The 14717-nt window shown below is 38.6% G+C and overlaps 1 protein-coding gene and 1 pseudogene across 5 annotated transcripts in view; both read right to left on the bottom strand.

Annotated features, from left to right (window-relative positions):
• Nucleotides 1–13807, bottom strand: part of ZFAND4 (zinc finger AN1-type containing 4) — a 103322-nt gene extending 89515 nt beyond the window's left edge. For 3 of the 4 annotated variants that reach the window (XM_081075246.1, XM_081075249.1, XM_081075247.1), the window contains exons 1-2: nt 13258–13807; nt 1379–1679 (exon numbers count right to left, since the gene is read on the bottom strand). In XM_081075246.1, the coding sequence (XP_080931372.1) occupies nt 1379–1640 (262 nt within the window). In that variant the 5' untranslated portion in view covers nt 1641–1679; nt 13258–13807. The remainder of the gene's footprint in view (nt 1–1378; nt 1680–13257) is intronic. The other variant, XM_081075250.1, reaches the window with a different exon arrangement.
• Nucleotides 12297–13354, bottom strand: LOC308508490 (small ribosomal subunit protein uS12-like; annotated as a pseudogene). Its single transcript has 2 exons — nt 13258–13354; nt 12297–12749 (listed from the first exon to the last, which is right to left on the bottom strand). The product of its transcript is annotated as a small ribosomal subunit protein uS12-like (transcript).
• Nucleotides 13808–14717: the final 910 nt, after the last annotated feature.

The following is a 14717-nucleotide window of genomic DNA, read 5'->3' as shown; positions in this document are numbered from 1 at the left end:
TCTCTCTCTCTCTCTTCTCTCTCTCTCTCTCTTTTTCTCTCTCTTTCTCTTCCCTCTCCCCCACAATAAATGTATTTGTTTTATGATTGTCTAACCTAGGATTCAACTGTCTAATATCTACAAAGCCACTGCTTTACCCTCCTTCCAGAGGACAAGAAGCCTACATCTTGGTTCTGGTCCTAACCCAATCAGTAACTAAATACTTCTACTGGACAAGTCCCTAATCTTCTCTAAGCCCAAGTTTACTCTTCTGACATTAAGAGGCCTAAACAGGATGGTCTCTAAAGTGCTTTTGATGCACAAGGGTTATTCAAAATGCACGAAAGGAGGAAATAATTATTTAGAACACAGGAGGGTTTTACCCTCTTCTTCCTAAAAAGATATCAGTACTCCATCATATAAATAAAGAAGCAGCACAAATCCAAAATAAACTATTCAGACTCCATGTCTCACCAGATCACTTGGGAAGACAAAACCTTCATGTGCCATTACTGGATGTACTGACGTCATCATTGGACTCACCTGGCCACTAACTTCAATACAGGTTAGTTACTAGAGGAGCAGCAAATACTCAGAAGCCCAGATACCAGGATCCTTAATTTACACAGATAAAAATTCCAACCCTCCTCATCCTTCTACAATTCTGAACTTAACCTGGGCTGGAGGGCAATGCTAGTTACTACCTTTACAAGCAAGTTCCAGCTTGTTTGAAAAGCAAAGATCTATTTAGTGTTATATGGGGCAATGTAATTTTCTACTAGTAAAGACTAGATTTTAACAACTATAAATTACAAATACCACTTATTTCAGAAGTCTGCTAAGTACAAAGTAAAAGACTAATTTTACAGAAAGTAGTTTGTGACACTTCACAAATACACGAACCACAAAAGAGATGGTGTACAATATTCAATGTGCCTGCTATACTGAGAAACTTCCAATATATATAAATGTCAGCCAAAATCTTTTGTCAGAAAATCTCCACATTAAAGAAGGAAAAAGTATTCTCAAAGGGAACTCAATTACTATTGCTCATTAAAAGTAACTGTAAGGTAGTTATGGCAGAATTTGCAGGTCATCATAACCTGTTGAAAAACTACTTTAAAATACTATTTCACACCATTAACATGATGCCACGAATTTGCTTCAGAAGAATGTGATGGAAGGGGAATGAGGTGGGGGGAACACAGAAATGATAACAAGAAAGCTCATGAACTGATAACTGTTGAAGCTGAGCAAAGGGTACATGGGGGTTCATTATCCTATAGTTTCTAATTCTGTGTATGTTTGACATTTTCTCTGTAGGAAAAGTTAAAGTTATTATACACTCTTGATGAACAAATTTAATCCTTATATCCTAAATATAAAGAAAGACTAGTACCTTCCAATCTCTGAATTTTTGCTTTCACAGAAATAACAGCTTCAAAGGGTGAAACTCTCAGCTCAAAACATGTTCCAGTCAATGTTTCAATGAAGAGCTCCATGGTGTCATAGAAAGGAAGTTTGTAGTACAGTGGTCCCACGTTATCTTCATTGAAGAATGGAGGCTCTTTTCGGTTATCCATTACTTTGACTTTTCTAATTCCTCTGGAATATGTTGTAGGCAACTGTATTCCAGTTCTAGCCAAATCAGCTTTGAACATTGGTAATATGTATCGTTGTTCATGTTTTCAGTTTTGTACCTTAAAAACAAGAATAATTTTTTAACAATTCTATCTGAAAGTCTCATTCCTCCATAAACATTTTCTGAACTCTGGCCACATCAATCTTCCAGACAGCCCCAGAATTCATTTTACTGCTTAATATGCTAATCCTGAACTTCTCACATTTGTCTCTGAAATCACTCCCCACCTCCATTAAACTATAAGATTATCAAGAACAGGTATATTTGCAATAATTTTCTGTATCTTACTAGAGCTCAGCACAGTTACTTATATATACAGCACATGCTCAACAAATATTTGGTTTTTTGTAAATGCTATTTAAATAGCCAACTCCATACATAGGTATATGCTTGCAAGACTTTGAAAAATATATGCACATCCTTTCCTAAAACATGTAAATTATGTTTTCTAACTCATACAAAGCATAACTTTATAGCCATTGTATATTTGAATCACACTGAATAAAAGGAATAGCAACCATCTTAAAAGGATCCTGAAAAACAGGACTCACTAAATAATTAATGAGCATTTGTGTTTCCAGATGTTATCAATCAGTATAGCACTGGGATGGTTAATGCTGGTAACAGACATTAGACATAATCTCTACACACAAACATCCAAGAGGCAAACACAACCAACAGAAGTACTAAGATAATACAAGTATATAATTAGAAAAATAGGAATACTCAAATTGACAAATTACTATTTTTCAGTAAAAACTTGTAAAGGGGACGGTCTTAAACTTAAACTAGAGGACAAATGATACACGTCTTCCTGGAGAGGTAGGTAAATTGTAATAGCTTTACTGAGGTACATATCATAGAATTTATCCATTTAAAATCTAAAATTTACTGTGTTTTAGTATGTTCACAGAATTGTACCACCATTACCATAATCATTTTTAGAATCTTTTCATCACTTCAAAAAAACCCTGTACAACTTAGACATCATTCCTGAATTCTCCCTTTCCTTCTCAGCCCCAGGCAACCACTAATCTACTTTGTGTCTATAATTTTGCCTATTCTGAACACTTCACATAAATAGAATCATACAATACGTAATATTTTGTAATAGGCTTCTTTCCTTAGCATAATGTTTTCAAAGTTCATCCATGTTCTAGAATGTATCAGTACTTTATTATTTGTTTATTGTAGAATAAATGTTGTTTATCCAGTCATCAGTTGATGGGCATTTTGGATTGTTTCCAATTTCTGGCTATTATGAATAAAGCTATGAGAACATTCAATTACAGTTTTTATGTGGACATGTTTTCCTTTCTCTGTCATATATACCTAGGAGTGGAATTACTAGGTCATGTGGTAACTCTACACTTAGCAATTTTTTAACTCCAAAAGTTGTCTGAACCATTTTACATTGCCATCAACAATGAATGAGAGTGTTGTTTCTCCACATCCTTGTCAATACTTTTTATTGTCTTGATAAAAGCCATCCTAGTGTGAAGTGATATTTCATTGTGGTTGTGACTTGCCTTCTTCTAATGAGTAATGATGTTGAGCATCTTTTCGTGTGCTCATTGGCCATTTGTATACCTTCTTTACAGAAATGTCTATTTAGAAAGTCTATTCAGATCCTTTGTCCACTTTTAATTGGGTGGTCTATTATTGAGTTGTAAGGATTTTTTTTATGTTTTCTAGATACAAGCCTCTTAACAGATATGATTTGCAAATATTTTCTACAATTTTAAGGATTGTCTTCTTAACTTTCTTGATGGTGTCGTTGCAGACACAAAAGTTTTTAATTTTAATGAAGTCCAATTTGGCTATTTTTCTTTTGTTCCTCGTGTTTTTTGTGTCATATTTTAAAAGCTTTGCCTAATTCAAGGTGATACAAATTTACAGCTGACCCTTGAAAACACAGGTTTGAATTGTGCAGGTCCACTTATATGCAGATGTTTTTTCAATGAATACATTGAAAAAAATTTTTGAGATTTGTGACAATTTGAAAAAACTCACAGGTGAATTGTATAGCCTAAAAATATAGGAAAAGATGAAAAGTTAGATGTGTCATGTATGCAAAAAATACGTGTAGATACTAGCTTATTTTATCATGTGCTACCACAAAATATATACAAATTATATAAAGTTAAAATTGATCAAAACCTAAGCACAAAAACACAGACCGTACTTGGTGCCATTCAGTTGAGAGAAATGTGAAGAAACATAAATAGGTGACATTAAATCCAAAGTGCAGAAAACTCACTGCAGTACATACTGAACTAGTGGGAAAATGTCTAAGTCACCTCCTACGGCTATTGCGGTGAGCCAGTGGGAGAATCTGGTCACAACGCCGTGCACGAGGCTCATCATCTCCACACAGGCGGTCTGTCTCTCCAGTAAACTATGTATCGCAGTAACAAGTGATGGCTCAAGGTTCTCCTGTATTTTCATTGTGTTTATATGGTAAGACCACAAACCTTGAGTAACACCATGAAATCCATACAAAGTGCCACTAGTGGTGCTGGAAGTGCTCCCAACAAAGAGAGAAGTCAGGACATTAGAAGAAAAACTTGAATTGCTTGGTATGTACTGTAGATTGAGGTCTGCAGCTGCAGTTGCCCACCTTTCAAGATAAATTAATCCAGCGTTAGGACCATGTGAAAAAATAAAAGGAAATTTGTGAACCATTGCTGCAACATCACCAGCAGGCATGAAAACTTAGCACTTTTTGTAAAATACTTTTTCATATTGTATTGAAAATGTAGCTTTAATGTGAGTGCAAGATTGCTGTAAGAAAAGGTCTACCTATAGACTCTAATATGATTTGAGAAAAAGCAAAGTAATATGACAACTTAAAGTAAGAGGAAGGTGGAAGATGTGAAGCTGGAGAATTTAATGGCAGTAAAGGACGGTTTGATAATTTTCTAAAAGATTTAGCTTGGAAAATGTCAACATGCCAAGAGAATCAGCTTCTGCTAAGAACCAGCAGACCAGTGAAGAAAATCATTGAGGAGAAAACATATCTGCCTCTCAGGTTTTTAATGCAGATGAAAGTGTCCTATTCTGGAAAGAAAAAATGTCACAAAAGACATTTATTAGTTAAGGAAGAAAAGTGAACACCAGGATTTAAGACAAGGAGGGGCAGGCTAACTCTACTGTTCTGTGCAAATGCCGAGGAACAGCCTTATCTATAAGGCTGCTCACCCCCAAACCTTAAAGGGAAAAGGTAACACCAGCAGCCAGTGTTTTGGTTGTACAACAAGGCAACCTGAACAATGAGAACCCTTTTTCTGGACTGGTTCCACTGATGCTTTCTTCCTGAAGTCAGGAAATACTTTGCCAATAAGGAACTGTCTTTTAAAGTTGTTTTGATTTTGGACAATTCTCCTGGTCACTCAGAACCCAATGAGTTCAAGACCGAAGGCACCAAGGTGGACTACTTGTCGCCAAACCCATCATCTCTAATTTAGTCTCTAACTCAAGGGGTCATAAGGACCTTTAAGGCTCATTACACATAGCGCTCAATGGAAAAGGGTGTCAGTGCTATGGAAGAGAACCTCGATAAAAACAACTTCATGAAAGTATGGAAGGACTATACCACTGAAGATGCCATCACTGTTATAGAAAAAGCTGTGAAATTCAACAAGCCCAAAACAACAAATTCCTGCTGGAGAAAACTGTGTTCAGATGTCGTGCATGACTTCAGGGGATTTACAATACAGCCAGTCAAGGAAATCATAAGAGATTGTGGATATGGCAACAAAGGGAAAGGGCGGAGGGTGAAGGGTTTCAATATATAAATCTTGGAGAAATTCAACAGCTAATGGACACACCAGAGGAATTAACAGAAGACAACTCGGTGGGGATGAGTGCTTCTGAACCAGTGCCGGAAGATGTAAAATAGGCAGTGCCGGAAAACGAACTGACATTAGGCAACCTGGCCGAAGGGTTCCAATTACTCAAGACTGCTTTTGACTTACTTTACAACATGGACGCTTCTATGGTACGGCCACTGATACTAAAGCAAATGATGGAAAAATTGGAAACATATAGAAACATTTTTAGAGAAATGAAAAAGCAAAAAGTCCGGCAGGAATTATATATTTCCACAAAGTTACACCGAGTGTGCCTGCCTCTCCTGCCTCCGCTTCCATCTCCTCCACCTTTTCCGCCTCTGCCCCCTAAGACAGCAAGACGACACCTCCTCTTCCTCTTTCTCATTGTGAAGACGATGAGGATGAAGATGATGGTGTTCCACTTCCAATTAATGAGTGAAAATCATCATGCCATAGTTACTAAGTTTATTTGTTGTGTGTGTATGTGCTTCTTTGTGAGAAAATCTAGTAACTGTATAGCAAGAACTATATATGACATTTTTTGTGTCATCATCATATTCATTGTGTAGAACACTGTTGGCAAGACTTGTATGGAAGTGGATAGCCTATCCTTACATAGGCAAAAGGTGAGTGATATTTAATATAAAATTAATAGTGTTAGTTTTCTTACTGCTTTTCAAAGAATTTCATCACAGTTACAGTATGCCTCTGTCATAATTGGAGAAACTGTGTATCAGCCTATCATCACAGGTGTTTTTTTTTTTAAAGTAACAATGTTTTCAATACTACCTTATGAACATGAGTATAATACTGTATGCCATAAAAATTTTTTGACTTCATTAGTGTATGGGTTAGGCTACCATGAAGTAATGGTATCGATTATACTAAGCTACCTGAAAGCAATCATATTGCTACTTCTTCATTATCAATGCATGAATCGTTATAATCTATAAGTAAATATTAATTTCTTTTTCACATGATCTTTTCATTTTTGATGTCCAGTGTTGTAATACATATATTAATAACATCTAGTGCTTTGTATCATGTAAGACAATATTGATGTATTGACAAATGATCTTATAAACATATGACATAAACTTACAGTATGGATAAATATACTGCAGTACTTTAAATGTATTTTCTCTCACGATTTTCATTATAATATTTTCTTCTCTCTAGCTTATTGTAAGGATACAATATATAATACACACAATGTGCAAAATAGGCGTTAATCTTACTGTTTATGTTAATCAGTAAGGCTCCCAGTCAATAGCAGTTAAGTTTTGGGGGAGTCAAAAGTTACATGTGGATTTTCAACAGCAACGGGGGCTGGCGCACCTAGTCCCTGTGTTGTTGAAGGGTCAAATGCACTTGTATATATTTTTCTAAGAATTGTATAGTTTTAGCTCTTACATCTAGGTCTATAGTCCATTTTGAATTTATTTTTGTAGATGGTGTGAAATATGGGGTCCAGCTTTACTCTTTTGCAAGTAAATAACCAGTTGTCCCAGCACCACTTGTTGGAAAGACTGTTCTTTCTCTCTGTCTTGGCACCCTCATTGAAAACCAATTGACCATAAATGTAAGGTATTACTTCTGGTCCCTCAATTCTACCCATTGAGCTACACGTATGTCTATACTTACGCCAGTACCAGTCTTTTTAGTTGTGTAGTAAGTTCTGAAATCAGGCAGTGGGAGTCCTCTAATTTGTTCTTTCAAGATTGCTGGCTATTCTGGGTCCCTTGAATTTCTGTATGAATTTTAGGATCAGCTTGTCTATTTTGCAAAGATACCAGTTGGGATTTTGATAAGGATTGGGTTTAGTGTGCAGATCAATTTGCAGAGTATTACCATCTTGACAATATTAAATCTTCTAATCCATGAACATGTGACGTCTTTCAGTTTACTCATAACTTCTTCAAAGGCTTCCAACAATGTTTTATGTTTTTAAAGTACAAGTTTTGCATTTCAAATAAATGTATTCCGAAGAATTTTATTCTTTTTGATGCTATTTAAATGAAATGGTTGTCTTAGTTTTATTTTCAGATTGTTCATTGCTAAGTGTATAGAAATACAATTGATATTAATATATTGATCTTGTATACTGCAATCTTGCTGAATTCATTTGTTAGTTCTAGACTTTTTTTTAGTTGATCCCTAGGATTTTCTACATACAAGTTCATGTGGTTTGCAAATAGAGATTTTTACCTCTTCCTTTCCAATCTGGAAGCTCTTTACTTCCTTTTCTAACCTAACTCCCTGCCTAGAATCTCCAATACAAGGTTGAACAGAAGTGGTGAGAGCAGACATTCTTGTCTTATTCCTGATTGTGGAGGGAAAGCATTGTCTTTCACCATAACGTATGATTTTAGCTGTGGGATTTTCATTAATTTTTATCAGATTGAATATGTTCTCTTCTATTCCTACTTTGTTTAGGTATTTGTTTTTTAATCATGAAGGGTGTTGGATTTTGTCAAATGCTTTTCTTTCCAGAGTCTACTGAGATGACTGTGTGAATTCTGTCTCTTATTCTATTAATATGTTGTCCTAATCCCACCAACAGTGCACGAGGGCTCCCTTTTCTCCACATCCTCGCCAGCACGTTACTTGTTTATTGATGATAGCCGTTCTGACAGAGTGAGGCGGTAATCGTGGCTTTAATTTGTATTTCTCTGATGATTAGTGGTATCTAACTTAGTATCTTTTCATGTTTGTTGGCCATGTTTATTTCCTCTTTGGAGAAAGTCTATTCAGGTCCTCTGCCCATTTTTTAACTGGATTGTTTGTTTTTTTGGTGTTAAGTTGTATGAGTTCCGTATATAGTTTGGATATTAACACCTTATCAGATGTATCATTTGCAAATATCTTCTCCCACTCAGTAGGCTGTCTTTTCATTTTGTGATACTTTCCTTCAATGTGCAAAACCTTTTTAGTTTGATGTAGTCTAGAGATGGGTAAAGTTTTGAATGCACTACAGAATGGGTAAAGCCTCAGAGTAGAAGAAGGGTATCAGTAAGTAAGCCTAAGTGAACAGAAAATGAACACTGGGGACATAAAAGAGTAAAGAAAAAAAATGGGTGATAAATTTTTTACCTTCACTGAAGTCAATGTAATTTTCATAGCAGTGTGTTTAAAGGAAGAGTTATTTTTAAAAGACTATGGTTTGATTAATAACCTACATCTCCATTCTAGAGGCATGATATTCCATAAGCATCTGAAATCTGGACATTAGACAGACACTTGAAATCCAGCATATCCAAAGTAATCATCTTCCCTACAAACCTCCTTCTTGTCCTCCAGTCTCCATCTAAATCAACATCACCATTAATCTAGTCACTCAAGCTAGAAATCTTGAATCGTTTTAGATTTTCCTCTATCCCTAAGATATCTAGAAGTGACCAATCCTAACAGTACAACTTCTTAATATTTCTATAATCTGTCACGCTCTCCAACAACAATGATTAGGACTTAGTTCAGGCCTTCATTAGTTCTCAATTGAGCAATTTTGACAACCTATCTATACTCCTTGACTCCTGCACTTCACTCTTCCAATCCATTCTCAATTATGCCAACAGTTATGTTTTTTCTATTTTAAGGAAGTTTAATGAAAACTGGATTAGGGTATCATATCATATAGTTCAGAAATTATTTTACTCTCAATTAACTATTTAAGCAGGGGGAGAGGTCAAAGCTCTAAAATTAATTTATATTTCACTTCAGAATGCATTGCTGTGAAACAGCTATTCAGAGTAAATGAGGGAAATGAATCTAAGTTACTCTAAAACCTGACTTTTTGCTCTCTTTTAAATAGACTTATTTTTTTAGAGCAGTTTAGGCTCAGAGCAGAACTGAATAGAAGTAGAGTTCCCATACATTCCCTGCCCTCATACGCGCACAACTTCCCCACTGTCACAGTGCTGCACCAGAGCAGTGTATATGTTACAATCAATGAACCTACAGTGATGCATCATTATCTCTCCAAATCCATACTTTACATTAGGGTTCACTCCCGGTGGTGTACATTCTGTGGGTTTTCAGAAATGTGTAATGACACGTGCCCACCATTAGAGTATCACACAGAATAGTTGCAATGCCGTAAGATGCTTCTGTGCTCTGCCTATTCATCTCCCACTCCCACCCAACTCCCTGGCAACCAAAAGGGGATGATCTTTTTACCATCCCCATAATTTTGTCTTTTCCAGACTGTCATATACTTGGAATCATATAGTATGTAGCCTTTTCAGATTGACTTTTCATATAGTAATATACATTTAAATTTCCTCCATGTCTTTTCATGGGTTCATAGCTCATTTCTTTGTAATACTAAATAATATTCCATTGTTTGAATGTACACAGATTATTTATCCATTCACCTACTGAAGGACACATCTTGGTTGCTTCCAAGTTTTGGCAACAATGAATAAAGCTGCTATAAACACGTGTGTGCAGGTTTTTGTTCAAACATGAATTTTCAACTCCTTTGGGCAAATACCAAGGAGTGGTAAATACCAACTGCTGGATCTTGTGCTAAGAGTATGTTTAGTTTTGTATGAAACTGCCAAAGTGTCTTACAAAGTGGCTGCCAGCAACGAGTGACAGACAGTTATTAGTATTGCTCCACACCCTTGCCAGCATTTAATGATGTCAGTGTTCTGGATTCTGGCCATTCTAATAAGCATGTAGTGATAGCTCACTGTTTTAAATTGCATTTCCCTAATGACTCTTGATGTGGAGCACAGTTACCTTTTTAAAATGTATAACTGATCATATTATTTCTTAGCTCAAGGCCCTACGATGGTTTCCCACTATCTATAGAATAAAATTCAGACTCCTTAGAAAGGGTCCTAAGATCATGCATCTCACCTTCCAGCCCCATTTTATTTATACATACACCTCACCCCACCCTGCAATACCTCTGGTACCTCTGTTCTCATCATTTGCACCTACAGCTTTGAAACACATCAACCTCTACATCAGTCCTCCTGCTTTGCTTTGCTCACTACCAGTGCTACACTTGGCTACCTGACAAGCACCTAATCATTTTTCAAGACTCAGCTCAAATAGCAACTATTTCACAAAGTCTTTTATGGTTACTCTCCTTTGCACTCCTACCTCCATCGCATATTGCACCTATTACAATCAATTTCATTTTTACACAGCCTTCTTACTCTACTAAACTGCGAGCTACTTAAGGGAGGAACCACATCTGATCTACCACTCACCACCTGGCGCAGTGTTCTATACATATTGGTGCTCATTAAAGGTTTGTTCATGAAAGAGTAAGTAAATATTCATTTTCTCAATTGATCCTTAGAACAAAGCTGATATTGATAAGGTATTATCCCTATTTTAGAGATGAAGGAATGTTTGGTTATGCTCCAAAAGTTTGTTTGGAGGAATGTTGGTTTCCCATGGGAATCATGTTATGATTCACTCCAAACTAAGTCCACCAAAGTTTACACAACTCATAACATACATGCTCATAATGGGGATTTCTGCTATGTGAATACTTAGCGGAAATACTTAGCAAAATACTTTATAATACTAATTGGAAGTATAATTAATTAATTAGGGAACCTGAATTTCATTGTGCAAACTGCTAATCGTCCTAAAAAGACGGCATCACAGGAAGAAAAGTTGTTGCTAGCAGCATAGCTGCTCTGAGTGCTGTTATACTACTAATAAAAATAATGAGTAATAATATAATACTACAAAGTACTATGCTAATAATACTGCTAGTGATAGTAGTAAAAGACCATTTAGCACTTAAATAAAAGCTAAATAATGTATTCCTCAGGTTTTGTTTCTTATATCTTTAACACATTGAAATGCCTGTAGGAAAAATGACATTGTATGAAGCTAATCTCTGACCCTTCTCCCCCCTCACTGAAACAACTGCTTTTACAGTGTAATTTTGGATAACATGCAGATTCTTAAGAACATACTTATCATGTACTACAGAATAATCAGTATCTGCTCTTCCAAAGCGAACAGCACTCCTATCTACATAGTAGCAACTCTAGCAACAGAAGTCAGGGATCAGGAATGCTGAAATAAACGTTAAAAAAAAGAAAGACATGGGTGATCAGTGCCTGACCAAGGACTTTAGAGACAGAAGATCTAAGGAGCATACCACAACACTCTTCCACAGCAATACTCTAAGTATAATAAAAAAGCTGGGGGTGGGAGAAGGTAACAAAGACAGATTTGGAAGTCCTTCATGTATAATAAGAATGGATAAAGGAACTATGGGCTAAAAGAAAAACAACAACCTAGCACAGCACTAATTGTGAACACCCACATTAATTTGAGCCCTAATCAATGGAGTAACTTCCATGATCAGAAAAAAAGCAAGGTTGCTAACCAAATTCAAAACTGAAATGTATGCCTCAAGAAAAGTTATACTTCTCAGCAGTAGCAATCACTATAACAGAAGGCAAAATGAGGCCATTAAATCTTGTTAAACTGGCTGGCGGACTAGATGATGGTAGAGAGAGGAAAATGAAAGCTCAGCAGGCCAAAGACTAGCCAGTATTAAAGCAGGGACCATGAAAGTGCTGTGGGGTCATGCTCGACATAAAATAGTATGGAACCCTATGATGGTGGAAAGTAGGGGCAGTGAAGACTCAAAGACAGGATGGGAAATGATGAAAGAACAAGAACAGCCAAAACATAGAAGAGGAATAGGAAAGGAAGACTAAGAAAAAAGTACTTAAAGTTTTTTGTTTGTTTGTTTGTTTTTGGCATATGCAAAATGTATTACCACTGTGTTTTCACCATCAAAACTTATCTCAGTCTAACAAAAAAAAAAAAAAAAACACACACACACACACACACAAAACTTATCTCGGTCTTTCCTTCTTGCCTTTTTATAAGACCAAAAGAGAGACACTGGCTACTTTGACAACCTTAATGCAGACTCCAGGCATGTCATCAACAGCATGACCTTTGCGACCAAATCCAGCAACCAGAACTTCATGTTTCCTCGATAAAATTCAAACAATCATCAATGGGTATGAAGGCTGTGATTTTTTTTTTTTTTTTTTTTTTTTTTTTTTTTGCCATTCTTGAGTAGCTGGGCCCTGACACACTTCTTGATGGTGGAATCTGGCTGTTTGGCTTCAACCCCAACTTTTTCCAACACGATTCCCTCTGCACGGGAAGCGCCTCCAAAAGGGTTGGCCTTCAGGCCTGTGCCCAAATGGTCTTTCTTGTACTGTTTATCATGCCATTTTTTCTCTCGTCGGTGGCTCCGGAGATTCCTGGCAGTACGAAGCCGGTGATACTGGCCCATCCTGCCAGCACCATGGGCCCAAGCAAAAGCAAAGGATTTTTACCAATAATTAAAAAAAACATACTTCGGTATTAATAGTAATGACATCAAAAAACATTTCTAAATCTATTCCCAAAACATTTCTCTCATTTCTTCTGAAAAAGTTCTAAAATACAACCACCAAAGATGAAAGGGAAGTTAAAGACAGGTAAGGCAATAATAGCTCTGAATAAGTAATTTCAGTAACCTAAGGATCAGCTTTATCCTGCATTGTAAAGAATATTAGCTACATAAGAGCAATTACCTTTTAAACTTTCCCCCCAACCTAAAGAGATCCAGAACAATACGCAGCAACCAGAAATAGTGACTATTAATGAACTGTTTTTACTAATGTGTGAAGACACCCCCGTTTCAAATACATGCTACAGAAATTATATCACGACACCGTGCACATGTATCCTAAACTGTCCTTCGGGGCCAAGGTCTACTCGCACCATCAACGCACAAACACGTGCAGACCGCTGAGTCACCTGCGCAGCCCGTGCTCCTCCGGGAGAAATGCCGGCTCCGCAGGCGCAGCGGCCTGACCCGGGGGCCGGCGATCGGGCTCCGCGTCCAAATCCGCGGTCAGAGAGCAGCGCCCGTCGGGCGGGGCGCGTCCTGCTCGCGGAGAGGCGGAGAACGGAGGCTGTGTCCTCAGCGCAGACTGCCCGCCGCGCCGGTCTCGGGGCAACAGCGGCGAGCACAGCGGCCGGCGGCCCCGGGCGCCCGCCCCCTCCGGCCCGCTCGCCCTCACCGGCTGTCGGATCCGCTCGCTCGCCCGCCCGCAGGCCCACAGGGAGGCGCAGTCCCACCCGGGACGCCGCGGCCGGCACTGGCGAGGGGCGCTCTGCGGCCGCGCCCCGCCCCTTTGTGACAGCGCGCCAATCGCTCGCCGCCGCTCACGCCGCCTTCCAATCAGGCCTGGCCGCCGGCACCGGCGGTTGCCGGGGCGCCGGAGCTTGCTTTCTATTCGGTGGTGGCTGTCGGTTGGGAGCGGCCCGGATGTTGCCTCGTCATTAAGTGGACACCAGAGTAGGGCCCGGGGGGGGCGGGCTGGAGACCGGCCGGGAGCCTGTAGGCGCGGCGGGCTTGGCCTCTGGCCAGACGAAGGTGCCAACAGCGCCTGTCCTGAGGCCAACGTCACCTAAGGCGCCCTTACAGGTACACCACGTGCCGGGGAAGGGACGGTCCCAGGCAGGCCAGTAGACGGTCTTTCCAGAGCCTGTACGCGCCTCGTGTGTTCCGGGCCGGCCTGCCCCGAACAGATCCCCCTTCTTGCGTGTAGTATATTCTCTCCCCTTATAATAATCCTGCAAGGTTCCTATTGAAACCTCTATTGGACAAAGGAACAAATAAAAGTTAAGAAAGGAAAATAATTTGCCGACACTCAAACAGCTCTAAGTGGGAGAACCAGATTTTAATCTAGGTCTCAAAAAATCCAACCTATTCCGCTATTTAACCTTGCTTCCAGGTTTTTAGCCTTACCTGTAAAATGAGGACCTTACATATCTGGTAGAATTATGAAGACTGAATAAATAACCTGAAAAGTGCCTACTGTAGGGCTAATTAGTGTTAAGTTCCCTCCCCCTTTCAAACCTCTCAAAATAGCAATTTGCATATTTTCTAACTGTATATTTCTAACTCTCCTGAATTCCCTGGAATCAATCCTAATGACAGATCAGTAGATTCAATCGCTCCAAAAGAAAAACCTGTTTAACAAATGCTTACTGAGTCAGACACCACAGTGGGCTCAGACTCAGAGCAGGAAACTGTACAGGAGTAACCTAAGGGACCTAAGGTAGATGCACAAAAGGGAAAAGAGCAGGCAACTACCATTTTCCCCCGAAAATAAGACCTACCTGGAAAAGCCCTAGCATGATTTTTCAGGATGACATCTCCTGAATATAAGCCCTAATGCATCTTTTGGAGCAAACCTTAATATAACACG

The sequence above is a fragment of the Rhinolophus hipposideros genome, assembly GCF_964194185.1.
Source record: "Rhinolophus hipposideros genome assembly, chromosome: 15".
Classification (NCBI taxonomy): Eukaryota; Metazoa; Chordata; class Mammalia; order Chiroptera; family Rhinolophidae; genus Rhinolophus; species Rhinolophus hipposideros.
This window is presented reverse-complemented; position numbering and strand designations above follow the sequence as displayed.